The sequence below is a fragment of the Vespa mandarinia genome, chromosome 10 (assembly GCF_050613455.1).
Source record: "Vespa mandarinia isolate Hongniang chromosome 10, ASM5061345v1, whole genome shotgun sequence".
NCBI classification, from domain to species: Eukaryota; Metazoa; Arthropoda; class Insecta; order Hymenoptera; family Vespidae; genus Vespa; species Vespa mandarinia.
Genome location: NC_140819.1, coordinates 983734 through 1002879, shown reverse-complemented (window position 1 = coordinate 1002879; position 19146 = coordinate 983734). Strand labels below are relative to the sequence as shown.

Sequence of the window (19146 nt, the reverse complement as noted above, 5' to 3'; positions counted from 1 at the left end):
ATTTTACTAATCGTTGGATACGTTTTGAAAATGTTGTACCTTCTTGTACGTACATACATACATAAGTACTTACATACATACTTTCAACTTTTTAAGAGCGACTTTTCCTTTTTATCAAAAGTTACGAAGGGAGAAGAAAGTCTTGGATACTAGTTGATTGTTCGAAAGAGGATGGAAGGAAACGTCGAGAATGGTAGCAGAAGAAGAGAAGGAGGGCAAGGAGGAGAAGGAAAAGAAAGAGGCACGAGAGGAGGAGAGGAGAAAATCTCTTGGTCGACGAAGAGGCAGAGAAACGTAAGTACTTCGAGTTTCAGTCTGTTCCAGCTCGATCGCTTGATCTCTCGAGGGCACCTAAGAAACCGTAAAAGACAAAGGGTACGTTTAGTTCCAACTCGAGTGTTCACTTAACGCACTGCGTATTCTCTCTCTCTCTCTCTCTCTCTCTTTCTCTCTCTCTCTCCCTCTCTCTCTCTCTCTCTATCTCTATCTCTATCTATCTCTTTCTCTCTCCCACTTACTCGCTTGCTCCTTTCGAAATGGTATGGGTGAAGCGACTTACAAATATACGAATGGGGTAGCTTTGCATAGAAGTAGGGGTGGGGGTAGGTAGACGATGCTCTTTTGTGTAACGCTTTGCACGAAAGCACGGATCGTTCGAACTGCACTTCTACTCGAGTGCATGGTACATCGTAGCAACCCCTCCGTCACGTTTTCGAATGACGGCTACAACTATGACTACGACTACCACATCCTCATCGACGTTGACGACCACGGCAACAACGACTGTGACGGTGACGGTGACGGTGACGGTGAGGACTGAGGACTGAGGACTGCGGACTGAGGACGATTCATTGCACTGGAACGCGCGCAACTTTCCAAGTATTCCTACAACTATACTCTCGATAGTCGAGTTATCTCCCTTCCGAGTTCTGTTTCAAAACAAATCGAACACTTTCCTATAATTCTGCTTGCCACTTCCACCACTATTCTCGAATTTATTGTTCAAACATTTGCAAATATCTCTAAAAACGTTTCTCATCGATCTATTCATTCTCGAGCTCATATTATTTTCCTTATATTTTAATTATATTATTCAAGAAGCATAAGAAATTTTTCAAAATATCAAGTATTATTTAACGAGAAAAAAAGAAATAAAATATATAAAATAAGGAAAGAAGATAGAAATTCTAACGTTTCAATATTTTAACACAATGTCAATAATAAAAATATATACACACTGGATACTACAGAAGATATTTGTTATGATAATAAAATTTAATTTATAAATACGATATCTAAAGTCTATTTATATTGAAAAAGTATTAAATATATTGTACATTCAATAAAAAAAATATTTCATCGACAGATTTTTTTCAGAGTAAACAAAAACTCATTCAAACTCGTACGATATTACATCGACGCCGATAGCAATAACGTACATTACATAGAAATTTTTTTTCTAAAAAGTATTCAGTATTTATATGATCGTAGAGTGCCGTTCCGAGATCGAATCGAAACTTGTCGAAGTATACGTTCAATGTAGACTAGAATAAAGCGAGTTGCTTTTAATTTATTACCTATCCTCTTCTCTCTCTCTTCCCCCTTCCTCTTCCCCCTTCCTCTTCCCTCACCCAAACCAATCACTACTATCAACTTTTCGAAATGGCCAAGCTCGTATGCGAGTTAAATAAAGCTGTTACCAATTCGATCTGAAGTCAATCAATTCTCGTTGTAGCCCAGCTTTATTCGATTAAATTCGCTGAATAATAAAGTGTAGTCGTTGCTGCATACGAAATTCCTCCCTCACCTTTTCCAAAGCTCTAACCTTTGAAAAAAAAGTGGGAAAGGAGAGAGGGAGAAAGAAGTTTTGAATTTCATTCGGAAAATTCCAAATAAAATTACCATCGGCCTTTCGAATCTAACCAGAATCAGTTCGTATACAATAAATCTAATTCATTTTATATCGAACTTTTCCATTCGATATTCACGTCGCTTTATCTTCGTTTATCCATACGATCGATTATTTATTTATACGAAAGCGCGAACTCGATAGCCTTCGTGAGTTCCAATCTTTTCCCGTTCAACGAAAAATTTCACTTCGATTCAAATACATGCATATATACATAGATACGTACATATATATATATATACACACACATACACACACACACACACACACACATATATTCACACATACACATTGCATTCGCAAGGATCAAACTGGTGTTGTAACTCGGAAATGAGAAGGGAAGAGAGAGAAAGAGAAAGAGAAAGAGAAAGAGAAAGAGAGAGAGAGAGAGAGAGAGAGAGAGAGAGAGAAAGAGAGAGAGAGAGAAAGAGGAAAAGAAAGAAAGAAAGAAAGAAAAAGAGAAAGATCGGCCATGCGTATCGTCTGATTCGAGTTTTGATTCAGACTATATCGTAATTCGACAAATAATAAAAAATCTATAAATATCTACTGACGCGTTCTTAATGTACGGAGAAAGGACATAACATTTGTTAATAAAAAAAAAAATAAATAAAAAGAAAACTGACACACACGAAGAATTATATATATATATATTCTGATTTATCCGAAATTCAAGAAATTATTAATATGTCACACTCGAAAAAAAAAAAGTCTCATAAATGGCATATTTTCTCATTTCAGTCATGCTATATCTCCGATGTATCGTAAATCAAATTTTAAAGTCGCAATAATGCGAACAAATTGATAACGGAAATGAACGTTTGCTGGATGGTGGCAAATGAATGTATGTACCTGAAATACGGCGAATGGTCCGTCCATGGCTCGCGTTTAACGAGCCTGCTTCTTCCAACATGTTTTTATGAATAAACTTTTACTAGCTTTAAAGCCGAATGCATACAATCATCGATTATGCCACCCGTGAAACATTTTATATAGTCAGTGCATATGCATTGTAATACGACTTCGTTTCTTTACCTTCAATTCAAATTTTAACGATCTTAGTTTCATTTTTGTTCATTTATTCTTATTTTTTCGTAATGCTTCTTATCGATTTAAAATACGATGACCATGATAATATTAAAATAATGGAAAATAATCTTATATCTGTAATATAAGGAATGAAATGTTATGGACATGAGAATTTTGATTAAAAGGGTCGATATATGTAAATATAAAATATTTAAGCGGCTACCTATTTCTTTTTCGCTTTTCCCGTCAAAACTTTAACGAAGTTCCGAAAGTTTGGAGAATAAAATACTCATATAAAATCTTGGAGTATACGATGAAAGATTTATCCATGACGAGAATTTTTGCCCGATAGATTTCGTGCAGGAAAAATATCGAGAAAAGAAAGGATCGCAGACATTTGAAAAATCAGAAAATCTCCGAGAGATTCTTCTGTCATCTGTAGATTTGTGACATCCGATGACGCCTCGTTCGAAGATAGACCAAGCGTCAGATTAATTCTTACTATGGATTCATCGATATCTACATGTAATCATAAAAATATATTCCTTTATTATCAAAAACGTTATAAAAAAATTACGTAAAGCAAATACGAATGATAAGTAACGTGTTAAATCTTTATACGTCAATTTAACGTGTCTAATAATAGTATAAAATATTCATATCATTTTAATGTTCTACGAAAGTATTAAATTGTTAGTCGTGTTCGCAGCCTACTTTTATTTGTCGTAAATGGATGACTCATAATCCAAATTATTCATTTTATTTGCATTATTCGTAACTCTAGTTATTACATTTTCTTTCCTTGTTTTTTTTTTTTCTAATATGTACTTTTTTAATAGCATCATATTTCTCAGAATTCATATACACATGACTCAACTATAAAAACATTCGACGGTGAGCAGTACATAAGAAGAATAAAACACATATTTTAAACATCTTCGTTATGGATGATTATACACTTCGACTTTTTCCTGCGATATTGCAATTTCAATGATCTTTGAATTCGGAATATGGGTCAAACGCGTTTGATTTTTAAGCGATCAGCAAGGCGGTTGATGTTACGAACCTTCAGATTTGCGTCAGAAAGATAATCTTTCACCCCTTAGAATTATTATCGTCGATCTACTAGTTTGTTTACTTCTTTTATGGTATAGAAAAGTTCGCGCGAGAAAGAAATAGAGATAGAGATAGAGAGATAAAAAGAGAGAAAGAGTATATAACTTTATTCACCACACATATATGTAACGAATTCATAAATTCATTCACTGATCTCTCTACTGATCTCTCTACGTAACAGTCTGCTATATGCTCGTTCATAGTTCAGTTATATTAGCATCGTTTTAATAGTACTTGGCTTCATTAATATCCATTATATTATTAAATTAACTACGATTCATGAAGAATGATATCCATATTTCATAAATGACCCTATTCTTTTTAAATTTGAAAAATTTTTTCTTAAATATTAATTTTGTTATCGGTCAATGTTGAAAATATCGTTCGCATTTAATAACAAAAACATTATTTATAGGACCTTTTCTATTTATAAATTTCATGTAAAAGTCAGTATGCAATAGCATTTCTTCGAAATCGAGTTAAACGCGCATTCTTATCAGCGAACAACGCAGACATAACAAAATCCATATGAATTACAGCAACGGTTTCTCCCAACAATCTTGGAAAGAAGTGGGAAATTTTCTCGACAATTTTCTGATACATACGCGCACTTATGGAAATCTTATCAGTTACACAATTCTGCAAGCCTTATATACCTTATTCTTAATAACAGGAAAAGTATAAGTTATTTAGACGTTACAAAGTCGTACAGAAAAAGAAAACAATGGATAAAAGACCTCAATCTTATCACATGATAGCTTATAATAATCGATCATATGTAGATGTTTATCGATGATTATTCTAGAAAAGAAAACAACATCCAAATACATTGTACAAATTGTATATTATATATATATATATATACGACTTAACTCATTTCATAATCACGAATTCAATAATTGATTGGAACGTAAAGTTTAAAAAATAAACGATGATACGCCGCTATAACTATTTTTATATAAACATGTATCAGAAACGTACGAGTATTTATGTGCCTCGATAAGTCACCTTAATTGTACTTATTATTTTTTTCTAGAATTAATCCAACGAGACATCGCGTAATTGCAGGCAGATACAATAGACGGAAATCATTTTTCCCTGTGGTACTCGATGCAATTTATCGTGACATAACTCGAAATTCAAACTGTGAAAAACATTGAAAAATTCAGGATCGCGTGGTTTTCTCGTACGTATATACATTCGTCGCTTACGAATTCATCTATTCATTGCGTGATGCGTCCATTCGTTCTACAAAAAATTTCGATAAAAACTTGATCGAAATTTCATTTTCCTATATCGAACAATGATTTTCCTAATCCTATATTTTCTATGACTAAGAAACAAAAGCAAACTTTTCTATCGTTTATTCTATAGAGTTCGAGTATTTACTATGATGAAGGAAGGAAAGGAGATTGGCTTCGAAGGTTAATTTCCGTCTTCGTCATTGATGTGTGAGTGGAACAATGTCCTTCACGGTCAACGGACAGGAGAACGGGATTTGTGCCGGCCAAGCCATCCACTTCGAAAAGGCTACTTCGTTTCACTAGATAAGCTACGATCTATTTTATTATCTCGACGAACAACAAGGACGAGTTTATCGTTGAAACTACCTTTGCGGTCTTATCGTTCAATTTCTAAAACAATTTAAAAGAACGTTTTTATGACAATAAAGACGGTGTACATTCACAAAGTTCTAGAAATATGTACACATATGACAAAACTTAGCTATTGAAACGACGATTAAGATGATCGTTTAGATTTAAAAGGAAAAAAAAGAGAAGGAAAAAAAAAGAGAAAGAAAAAAAAGAAAAAAAGATAAGTAGATAAATATTACGTCACTTCACAGAAACAAAAACATAACGTATAAACATTTTCCTTGTACATTAATCCTCTTGTCTCAAAATCACCTAAAGCAATTATTTACGATTTCACATTTATGAGTATACGTTTCGAAAATAACATACAAAATTAAACTTTAGAAGACATTGAAGTTTTACTTATATCTTCGATAGAATTTGCCTTAGGATTGCTCTTTTCTCTTTCTCAACAATCGTACTAATTATTATAAAGAAAACAAGAGGAAGCGATAAAATAATATTACTTCTTCGATGAAAAACGAATCCAATTGATTTTGTAGAAATAATCGATTATATCAAAAGAAAAAAGAAAATTCACTTTTTTTTTTTAATTTCGAAGATGGAACTAGAAGAAACTCGTAATGATATTGCATGTCACTAGGTAAAAGACGAAGGAATTTTGATTTGCAAACTGGAATATTTCTCTCTCTCTCTCTCTCTCTCTCTCTCTCTCTCTCTCTCTCTCTCTCTTTCCTTCTCTTTTTCTCTAGCTTGCTCACTCTTTGATCGAAAACCGCACGATTACCGAGCGTGATATTTCTCGCTGAAATCGAACTTTGAAGAATCCGTTCCGCATATAGAGAGCGATTCGATTTGCGAAAGAGCTGTGTCGCCTTTGTATCGGCAAGTTCGAGATCGTAAATCGATAATGCTTTTCGAAGATACATAGATTGATTCAACAGAGAAAAAAAAAGAAAAAAAAAAAAGATAAAGAAAAAAAAGATAAATAGAAGATTTTTCTGCTATTATCGTACTTTGTAAGATTATCGAAGATCACAGCACGAGGTACGAGTAATTTTCGATACGAATAAGCTATATTTTAAAATTTAAAGGATAAAGAAGAAAATTCTGTAGGATCGTTGAGAGATAAATGTCGAATCTCGTATCCATCTCGGAAACTCAATTGATCGTAATAACAGATTTCTATTCAAGGATAACGATGGGAAAAAAATGACCTTTACGATGGAAATTAATTAAACGCCGAGCTATCAACGCGAGCTATCATTTTTGAATACTTCCATATCGATTATAATAATCTAATCTACCAACTGCTACATTAATTTCTTAATACCTTTCTCGTGACTCTTAATTATTTTTTTACCACATTGTGATTAATCGTTAAAAGCAAAGTAATGAAATTTCATTTTCAATTTCAATTTCAATTTCAATTTCAATTTCAAAACATGATTGCGATAACGATAAAAGCTTCTACGATCATCGTTTCTTCGACGATATCAGAATTGTCGTTGCTCGGTACAGATTTTACATTCGAAGAAATGCAATTTTCAACGGACTCTTATCATTGAAGATATTAACTACTGTCATTAGATGTCATGGATGAATAAAAATAAGAAATTGCGAGATACATGAACGGCTTCAACGAGTTTCTATAATTATCAGCATGAAAAACGGAAAATAAATATAATATACACAGCCATGTAGCGTTTCAAAACGCAAACGTATTAAACATTTCCGTTTTTCAACAACAAACAAAACTAAGATAAAGAAAAAAAAACAGTCCATTAAACGAATTCAACTCACCTCTGCGAGATATCGAAAGCCATGATCCTCGGCGACCTTTTTAGCTACTTCCGGTCCTCCTTCGATGTGAGCAGCCCACTGATTGGTGTAAGCTCCGACTCTGTCGCGAAGAGTCATCAGGAGAGCTAAACACGCCAGTCCGAAAATCCTTCGAGTACACATGATAGCTCGTCGCCGTCACTACCGATAACACTAACACCACAAAACACTTCTGCAATAGCAACGGTAGCAAGATCAGCTCCACGACCAGCGCGGTAACCGACGACGACGACACCGCCAATGATTTCAACTTCACCTTAACACTATTATACACCGCTATCCTCCTCCACCAACACCACCACCACCCACCACTGCCACCGACAACGCGAAGGTCGAGCACCGTCGCCACAACGAAAAAACAACGTCGAAAAGCAACGTCGTTTCGTCTTCTCAGTGTCGGTCGCGATGCATATGGAATGTCAATGGGGATAGGAAGGAAGAAGGGAAGGTAGATGACTAACGAGGAAAAAGAAGATTGACAACAGGGAAATCCCGCTCGAGTGCAAGATGAGGAGATTAGGAAGCCGCGAGAGCAACGAGATGAGAAGTAGAAGAAGAAGAATAAGATGAAGAAGAATAAGGAAAAAAAGATACACCTACTCCTACGCGAACCGTCCGCCGACGACGACTGAGCCGTCAGCGGCTCGCCTCGCTCGTTAAGTACCCTCCACAGTGTCGGCCGCCTTTGACTTCGGTCGCCGTTAACTTTGCGCGCGAAACGGCGCGACTACAAACACGCTCGCGCGCGCACGCACGCACGCTCGCTCGCACGTATTCAATCGCTCGTTTGCTCGGATAACGCTAGAGAACGTTGATATCTAGTTCGCTTTCTTCTTTTTCTTTTTTCTTCAACTTTCCAAGTGTAAAACGCGTATGTATATATATATATATATATATATATATATATATATATATACGTATGTGTATGTTCTGTATTTCTATGCTGTGTGTTTGTATATTTGCGCGTATCTTTCACGAGAGAAGATCGATTTATCTTCTCAAATCGTTATCATCGTACCACTTCTGACCTCATAGCGAACTTCACGTTGACCTCGATTGTCTTTCTTTGATCGATAGATCGATCTACGATTACGTTATGGATCTGTCCTTTCCGAAGCCAGTCATGATTATGAGAGATTCCTCTCCCTCTCGCTTATTTTTTTTTCCTTTTTCTTCTATTTGGTACTTTGTCCGTGGTTATACCCTTCTTCTCTTTTTTCTTCTCTTCGTTCCACTCAGCGATCACTTTGTCGACCTACCAACGCCGATCTGCAATAAAGAAGAATAGACGGAAATAATCGTAATGCTCCCTTTTTCTCTTTCTACGTCGAACAAAAATCCCTGCGATTATCTTTTATCTCGCGTCGGCACTTTGTTGTACATCGCGGTGACTCGTTCAATTAACGATTAATGGTCTTTTCAAAGGTCTTAATGGGTTATGAATTCAAAAGAAAAGAAAAAGAAAAAAGAACGAAATTTGTATTGATGTAAAAAAAAAAAAGAGAGATTTTTCTCTTCGAGGACTTATCGATCATAATGTAATTTTAAATAAAGATTAGAACGAACTTCGTGCATTTGCACTTAAAATAGAGTTAGCTATTAAAATTGAAATACACATTTTAGAAACACCCAGTGTATTTTGCTACAATATCGTGACAAATTAATTGCGGAAAGAACTGATAAGCCGATTATGATTCAATCCTTTTATGTTGATTTCATTAACTTTATAATTGTACACTATTACATCACTTCCGCACCATAATCTTTTCTCGAAACAATTCCAAAATTCTATAAAATTCAAAATATGGACTCGTAAAAGCTTATCAAAATTGTGAACATTTCAATTAATACTAACATATATGTATATATATAATGTGATAAAATATTATTCTATACGATGACGAATGTGATAAAAATCCGTGTTGAAATTCGAAAAGCATCATTTAATTATCTTATAAATACAATCTTACTGTCTTATCGCTTGAATTCTCAAGTTTTATTAGTACCTACAAACGCGTGTAAGTATTTGTTCAATTATACGACGTACTACTTTGGTAAGTAGTAGATAAGTCAATAACTTGAAACTCGCATTTCTGCTTGAAATGTTATTACTTAGATGTTACGATAGGAACGAATAGAAAAATAATTATTTCTTCAAATAACAAATGCAAAATATAGAAATGATGATCATTTGAAATCTTTTTAATATCTTACACGATAAATTCCAATCGTAATCGTCTTTAAATAAAAATTAATGAAAATCGTAGAAAATAAGTATATCGACAAAGATAAACAAAATGCGTAGAAAGTTAAAATGATGACAAAGTTCATATAAATACAATATTGTCCAAGATGAACCATGTACACACATGTTTCCGTTCGCATCAAAGGGCTATACTCGTTAAACGAGTAATATAATAATTACTTGACAGATATTACATTGCATGAGCACGTTATTCTCTGTTATGAGAGATCATTTGTATTCGCTCCACAGAAATAACCTCTCTCGATTACTTTAATTACGAAGTTGTGTCAACGAAGGTACTTATATAGTATTCGAGAGAGACTAGGATGTACTACTTCGGTAAGTCAATACTCACTCCAAATTCCCATGTTCTCTCGCTAAAGATGTAAATCCTGTTCCGTACAATGGATTAAGTCTAACGAGTGCCGAGTAAAAAGAGATGGAATTAGGTCGAAAACGCGTGGAAGTACTTTTCCGATATAAGTTACAAAGCGTAGAAAGCTTAAATATTATTTAAAAAAAAGAATAAAAAGAAAAAATGAACATTACCGAGAGTAAGAAATTTAAACGTATCCATAGTTCCACATAATCGTTTGTTGTTAGTCGTTAATTACACGCTCTGTTTCGATCCACAGAAATTCACAGCTATTGGAAAAAAGTGAGTTGGTCTACCCGAGCTTTTGTTCCAAACATTTTCACCTACTTGTTACCGAGAATTGCAAAGAAATTTCCAATTAATACAATTACCTTCTCGCGGAAACTGATGACTGTATTCTTGATAAAGCAGAACGCTGCATAAAAACGGTTAGAAAAAGGAAAAGAACAGAAGAACAATAAAGAGAGAGGGAGAGGGAGAGAGAAAGAGAGAGAGAGGGAGAGAGAGAGAGAGAATAAAAAAATATGCAGGAAAGAAAAAAGAAAGAAAGAAAGAAAAAAAACGAGATCACGGATTCTTATTTGGTAGAATCGTTGGAGCTTAACGTAATTTTCACGCTTGCCGAAAGCAACTCTTTCGAAAAGAAGAGGAAAAAGAGAGAAAGACAAAGAAAAGAAGACAGGGACGGCGATTCGCATTATCGGTATCTACGTTTGAACGAATCTTCGTTCGAGTCAGCTTCCGGAAAAAGGACTCACGTCGTAGGAGCGAGCCGATCGTTCGATAACTCTGGAAAGAAAGATATATATATATATATATATATATATAGAGAGAGAGAGAGAGAGAGAGAGAGAGAGAGAGAGAGGAAAAGGACACTCTACTTCGTGCCTGGGAGAAAATTGCATTCGCGGCCTGACCTTCTCCCTTCCAGTTCTACTTTCGAGTTGCAATGAAGAGAAAAGAAAAGACAGAAAGACAGAAAGGGAGAAGGAAAGAGAAAGATAGATAGATAGAGAGAGAAAGAGAGAGAGAGAGAGAGAGAGAGAGAGAGAGAGAGAGAGAGAGAGAGAGAGAGAAACAGAGAGAGAGCTAGAAGCCTCGCTGTCGTTCGCTCGCTCGCTCGAAGAAGTGAATTAAATTCGAGCCCGTACTTATCCTCTTTCTCTGGCAAGTCGGGTTTCCCTCTCAGTAGCCTTTTCCAAAGCCAAAAAAGCGAGGATGACCGACTACAAGGTCTCTGCGTCCACAGCAATCCCGGGTCCCTTTTTAATTTCGGGACAAAAGGGTCATCCTGCGTATCCTACACCTTTTTCTTTTTTTTTTCTCTCTGTATGTCTCCTATCTCTTTCTCTAACTCTAATTCTAACTTTAACTCTATATCTTTCTCTTTCGAACCTTTCGATTTTTCTATTCCTCTTTCTTTTGCTTTCCCTCGCTCTCAAAGTATCATTTGCTGACGCTTCGCCGGTAACGAATATGGGCTTCGACGTGCGAAGAAATAAAAACGAATGACCCCATTATCATTTCACTAGGTAATAATCCCTAGCTAACGCTCTTAGTGTCTTTTCATTCATACGGTTCTTATGTCCGAATTTACACACGTTCGTATATATATACGTATATATACTTATATATAGTGATTAGAGGTAATCATGACATATCTATAAGTTAACGCACGAGATAATCATTTCCGAGAAAATGAATGGGGAAACTATGGAAGAAAATTGGTGATCTCGATAACGTACTATTTTATCTTTACGAAATAATTTTCATTCAAGATCTTAGATAATTAGAGTGCTTTTAAACTCGATTAATATTATCGGTATATGTTGATAAATATCACACAATGTTATTATTCAAATTCGTTCGCGTGTTACGTATTTATTACGTACAAACCTGAAAGAAAAAGATTAGCGTGGACTTAAAACGATTGGGGAGAAAAGAAAAAGACGAAGTATAGATTTGAGAGTTAAAAATTGATTAGTGTTGTCTCCGAAACGAAAAGAATTGAAATTAATGCCGATAATAGATTACGCGAGAACAGGTGGTTGTGCAAACGATGCTTTTGTATCACCGAGAAGCTGAGGTTACATCCAAGGGATTAACCTTCATCGATCGAAAGATTCGACCGGTAAGCAGCGATTGCGGCTATTTCAAAAGCAAACCTATCATTTTACCGCATGATTTGTAAATGGATAGAAGTCTGACAAAGAAAAACGATAACAAATTCTGATATACATATATATGTATATATATATATATATATATATATATATATATATAATATATATATATGTATATCAGAATTTATATATATATATATTTATATTTATATATATATATATAAATATATAAATTATATATATATAAATTATATATATATATTATAATTATATATAATAATTATATATATATAATAATTATATATATATATAAATTATATATATATATATAATTTATATATATATATATAAACATACATATATATATATATGGATAAATAATCATCCATATATATATATATGGATAAATAATCATCCATATATATATATATGGATAATATTATCGAAGATGAAATCTCGTTAATTTTTCCAACATTTATCAAATATTCCGAAATAAAATGGAAGATTTATAAAAATCGTAACGATTGAAAGGAACCAAATCAAACATTGGGATACTTCGTATATACTGGTTAAATTTAAATATTATGATAGAGATATTCTCGTTGATTACTTTAACATAAGCTTAATCGTTTATAGAAAGATTTTAAATGGAAATATAGCAGAAATTTTTCTTATTTCCTTTCCTTTATTTTTCTCCAATAAGAATTAATTCCATGATTTAAATTGACCTTCTGTAATTTCTAACAGAAGAGTCGTGAGAAAACGATACTCGGAGTCAAATGCGGAACGTCGATCGAACTCATTGGAGCGTAATTCGCATCTCGAAAAGAAAAGAAAAGAGTCCAATGGATATAATACCAGCTATCAACGCCAGAACGATAGAATAATAATTTAAAAGATTAATAGGATTTTTACCGTATCCGTATCCGTACCTATAGGTCGAGTCACTGTTCCATCCCGGAGGATTTAGTTTATATAGAGAGCACATACGTGACCGAGGCGCTTGGTAGGAGCTTAAATCTCTGAGTGAATTTTTCCATGATGACGCGAAACGAAAACAGACATATATTATTGGTCACGTACGACATTCGTTAAAAACAAATCGTTTACTATTCGTAAAAATCATTTTATTCGTCCGTCTACTAAGTGTCGGTAAGCTCCTTTGACCGTAATCCGAAAAGAGATTAAAAAGATAAGCTTTAAAGAGATCATCGAACATCATTTTCGAAAGATCTTTAAACCATGAATTTTATCCTCTATCATCATCATCTTTTTATAATGTACGTCGTCATAAAAGGGAAAAAGAAGAGGGAAAAAATGAAAGAAAGAAAAAAGAGAAGAAAAAATAAAAAGAAAAAACATAAGAAAAGTGTCGATTTAAAGGAAAGATAGGTGCACTCTACTCTCTCTCTTTTTCTCTCTCTCTCTCTCTCTCTCGCTCTCTTCTAGGTCGTTCTATAAACCGCCAAGAAAAAGAGGGAAATGATCTCCATCCTTATCGTCGCGGATACGGTTTTTAAATCTTCAAGATGGAAAAGACGAGAAAAGAGAGAGAGAGGGGGGGGGGGGAGAGAGAGGGAGAGAGAGAGAAGAAAAAAGAAGGGCAGAAAAGAGAAATACACAAGTTGGAAGAGATGGAGAGAAGACGAGCGGGTAAAGACTTCTCTCGTAACAGGAAGCGGCTGGGGTCACGGACGACGTTCTAACGTAACGGACGCGTTCTCGTGCTACACGAGAAAAGAGAAAGAAGGAGCAAGAAGGGAGAGAGAAAAAGAGAGAAAGAAAGAAAGAAAGAGAGAGAGAGAGAGAGAGAAAGAGAGGTGGAGAATGTACACGCTACGGCAGAAACCGGCCTCGTCGTTGTTTGGCTTGTTCGTTAAGATAGGACTTTAAATACATTCCGTGTATTCCAACGAACCAAGCCAAGAGTTGTTAACTATTAACGACTTAGTGCTATATTATCGACGAAACTTAGAACGATGAACCGAGTATATAAGTTTGTATACTCGGTACGTGCCTACTGGATAGATTGGTCCATTTCTATGTTCAAGGACATCGGTCGATAGACGAAAGAATAGAATAGAAATTTGGATTCCTTCCAATTTTCACTTCGTAAAAATATACGTAAAAGAATTCTAACATCGTTGAATAAAGCAATTTCTTTCGCAGAGTTTTGTTAATCGAAAATAAGTAAGAATAATCAAACAATAAAGAAAGAAGAAAATCAAATAACCTCTTTTTTTTGTTTTTTCTTTATTTTTTCTTTACAAGAACGAACGATTAAAAATAAACACTTTGTATTTTCGGAAAGACCTATACGATACTACGACAAAAAAAATATATGAGAACGTCAACTTGAATTTTATTAAACAAATCCTGATTCGGACTTTATCGTGACAAATAAAATTAATTAGATCGCGATATAGCTGAAGAAGAGAAACAGAGAAATAGAGAATTAGAGAAATAGAGAAAGAGAAATATTTGCCTCTAGGACGAAGTAATTTCTTCAAGTATTAGCGAGTAGTAACTTGAAATGTTTGCACGCTTGTAACTGCTTCGAAAATTCCTTCTATTACTCTTCGATAGTCGCAGGAGACCATAATTCAGAACTAAGAGGAACATCCTTAATCCCGCGAGTATCCTACTATAGTAGATAAACTATTCCGATAGCAGATATCTTTCAGCGCGATAAAATATGTACGATCGATATTCCTCAGTGAAAAGAATCAAGAATCAATATAAATTCGTCTTGATCAATGTATATCGTCTACATACATATAGGACGATCTAAGTTAACACGATCTAAAAAAATAAGAATCATATGATTAAATTTTCTTTTTTCAACCGAAGATGAAAAGAAAAATAAAAGGTATATTATATTTTATTTCGTAATGTTTAATCTTACTTCGGTCAACTTTCCTTTACCGAACTTGTTTCCTCTGATTCGTTTACTTTCCAGTTTTCGAAATAAATGAAATAACGTCAAGGGATAACATTTTTTTTTTTTTCGTACTCAAACTTTCGTATTTTAATTTCGCATCATTAGCAGACAAAATTAAAATTTCGAAGAGCGAAAGTTACAAAAATTTTTCTCATTTACTTCGAACATAGGGATAAATTAAAACGACATCGATATTATCGGTACTCTCGAGTACAACGACCGCGTGTTCCTTTGTTCGAAAAGAGAAATATATCGTAGACATCTCATCGATATCGACCTCGAAGTTACGAACATCGCACCGCACCGCACCGCACCGCACTGTATCACACCGGACAAAGACAGGTTTTATCGTACTCGTGTTTATTGCATCAACCTTTCATAACTACATTCGGCGGCCGCCTTACATTCTCTTATTTTTTTTTTCTTTTTCTTTGTTTTACGACCAACGAAATCAACGAATTCGCGTTTACTCGAACTTACTTTGAAAACAAATGAGTATGTTCCACGTTCTTTCTCTTTTCTTATCTTTTCTTTTCTTCTTTTTTTTACGCTGTAAAAAAATCTCGAATATTCTTCTTAAATTTCGTTTAAATATACTGTTAAGGGCAACCAAGAATTCAACTATCTACAAGACAATTTTGTAAAATATTTTATGAACCAAAGTATAATCCGCGAATTCTGTGGACATTAATTCATCTGATAAATGAGCAGGGACGCGAGCGGGAGTGCAGATGCATTTAACGAACTTGCAAAACGAAGTTTCAAACTACTAACAAGGCAAATGTCGTGCCGCTTCACGAAGAAGCCAAGCAGAAAGAGAAGTACGCTTTTGCGTGAAGAAAAAAATTCGAATGTATTTTTCGAAAGTCGTGGTTATATCAATGATGTCCGTCGGATGACATATAATCTTCTTTTATCTATCAACTTTCGATCGAAGATATACAAAGTAAAAAATATTTTCAGATTATTTCATGCTTTTCAATATATAATACATACATACATATTAAAGATTACGTAGTTAACAATTGCAAAATTTTTCTTTTTTTCTTAAATATACTTATTGCTAATTTTGTTTAGTTGACAAACCGAATATTTTTTCCTAAAGAAAATTTTCATTGGAGAAAGGAAGGACAATAATATAACGTACCATCAATTTACATACAGTGATTGTTTCTATATATTTCGCCCACTGCATGGCTCGCCCAGGTATGTTCTTTTGTTGTAAGAATTAATGAAACAAAAGGACTGAGAATAACTGCAAAACAATCGACGTGTCCTTCAATAGTCTTATTATTTCCTGTTGAAGGTCTTACGCTATTCAGAAGATAACAATTTATAAATTACCTGGAAAAAAGTTTACATAAATCCATTAAATCTATAAATCAGTAAAAATGTCGCAGAAAAATATTGCGCAAAAGAGACATCGTTCTGTTAAATATCATACGCTTAAAAAAGTACTAAAATAACTTATTAAATAAAAGTCGTGAAAATTCTCCAAAAATACATTATAATTACAAATATTTATATATATAATTATAAATTATAATTATAAAATATATATATATATATATATACATATTATGTATCTTAATGATTTTCTCTCGTTAAAAAGACATCTTGGTCCTAATTTTAAAAATAATTTTATCGTTCAGAGCACGCACTTTTTTTAAATTTGTGCTAGCGAAAAATTAGATCAGACATATGTTAACGCTGAAAAGATGAAGTAATATATATAAGGATCAGGAGAGAATCGCTTAGGAATGCGGATAGGCTAGAAAGCGAGCCACGTCTCTCTCGTGTTCTCAAGCCATTGCACGTGGGTAAAACACGCGCGCACCGTCACGGATACGTCGAGCGGTGAACCGAGAGATGGATATCGGCGTTTCAAGAGACTCCAGAGATCCGGTCTTCTCGTTCTCGCGGAATCATCCCCACCAGCCGTAGATCTCCGGATAAAGCTCCTCGAGGCATGTGCTTCTCGATATTTTCATTCATCGTTTAATATCGAATACGAAGAAAAAAAAAAAAAAAAAAAAAAAAAGAAAAAAAAAAACAAAAAAAAACAAAAAAAACAAAAAACGAAAATGAAAAAGAGAAAATATGCGAGGTCGACATCTTCCTTTCTATCTTTACTCTCTTTTTATCGTTAAATTCAAACCGTTGATTAAATTTCGCGCTATTCCTATCTCAATTTACGCGTACCAATACTGTGATGAAGAACAATACACTATACGTATATATATATGGATGTTGTGTATGCATGTATATAGGTATACATCTGTATCTATATATTCGATTTTTACGTATATGGATACATTTTTATATGGCCCTCTTGTATTTTACCTATTTTTTTTTTCTTTTTTTTTTTTCTTTACAAAGCGATCGTGTTCGATGTAACTGATAGAAATGTATCGACGAGTAACGTGCGAATGGCGTAACCGACGCGACCAATGGCGGAAGAGATTCGTTGCATTCTCATGACCTTAATATAAAACGAGAACTGAACCAGTGCGAAAGCTAATACACAACGATTGAACCGGAAATTTTTGCTCTCTTTTCTCTTATTTTTATTTTTTCTTTAAATGGTACAATCAAAAACATACCCTAATAAAAATCTCATTTTTATTTTTGCTTTATTGATATACGTACGTTCATTGAAAGTCGATAATAGAAACCAGTACTACCTATCTACCGTTTGTCGTCTCTGAACACCGTTTAATTAATCGAAAGTAACGTATATACGAATATAACGACCTACATCCGAAATGCATTATATTACGATTGCTTTTCTTTCATTATGAAAATAAATAATCATAAATTATGTGTATATATATGTATAGATATATATACATATGTGTATATATATATATATGTCAAATTTAAAATAAATTATGATCAATAATTACTATAAATTCACTCGAAATTAATAACATTCTGATGAAATAACGCAAAACTTTTGTAATCATATATTTTATAATGATATGCTTTATAATGATACGTTTAATAATACAAATACAAAATTTTTCGAAAATAATTTCGAATATTTCGTCGTTGGTATAAAGTCACGTACGAAAACGTTTTCTGATCTCTGCTGTTTGATTATTTCGTTGAAAATTAATGAAAAAAAAAAAAAATACATAAAATAAAAAAAAATAGAACAAAATCGCATTAAAGGATTTTATCAATGTATGTATCAATATTTGTAGGCAAATACAAAAATATTTTCTAGTTTTTGTCGAAAATAAATAACAGGCAAATGACTAACGTATGAATGAAAATTTCGAACATATCTAAATCCCATTGATGTATTTCAATGTCACAGATACGTACGTATGAGAATATTCTGTAGGTTTGTTGTTATTTGATCTATTCGCTGAAAAGGAAAAATGACAAAGAGACTAACGTATGAATGTAAACATTCCAAACGTATCCAAATTCTATTAAAGCATTTCAATGTCGAAGCTCCTTCTTAGAAAAGACGTGAACGATCTCTTTCTCTTTCTCTTTCTCTCTCTCTCTCTCTCCTCCCTCTTTCACCGAAGTGCAATGTCCGTGTCGATAGGACAAGAACTTCGACTTATTATCGACGCTTTCGCAAAGCAAATCTCTCTTGCTCGAACAAAGAATCCTTGCTTCTCGATAATACATCCGCATTCCTCGATACGATCGTATGTATATATAATATTCTTATTATTATAATATCGTATCTTATGTGCATAACGTGTATCGATATGTAACGGTGGTTACATAAAATTAACACCTATCCTTTTCACCATTCACCTTTAACGAGTTTGCTTCGAAAAAGCAAACAATTTCGTGCCGTTAATTTCCGTTGGAAACTTTGTCGATGAATATTACGAAAATTCTGAATGATATATACCATCGTTGTTATTGTAGAACATCGAGGTTGGAATTCGGAGCGTATAAATATGGCGCAAATGCATTGAAATTATATCGCCTAATGTTTGCC

General features: G+C 33.8%; 1 protein-coding gene across 2 annotated transcripts in view; it reads right to left on the bottom strand.

The window, feature by feature from the left end:
• Positions 1-19146, bottom strand: part of LOC118444725 (furin-like protease 1) — a 176993-nt gene that overhangs the window by 157065 nt on the left and 782 nt on the right. For both annotated transcript variants that reach the window (XM_035873277.2, XM_035873276.2), the window contains exon 2: positions 7453-8760. In XM_035873277.2, coding sequence (XP_035729170.1) covers positions 7453-7614 — 162 coding nt within the window. In that variant the 5' untranslated portion in view covers positions 7615-8760. The remainder of the gene's footprint in view (positions 1-7452; positions 8761-19146) is intronic.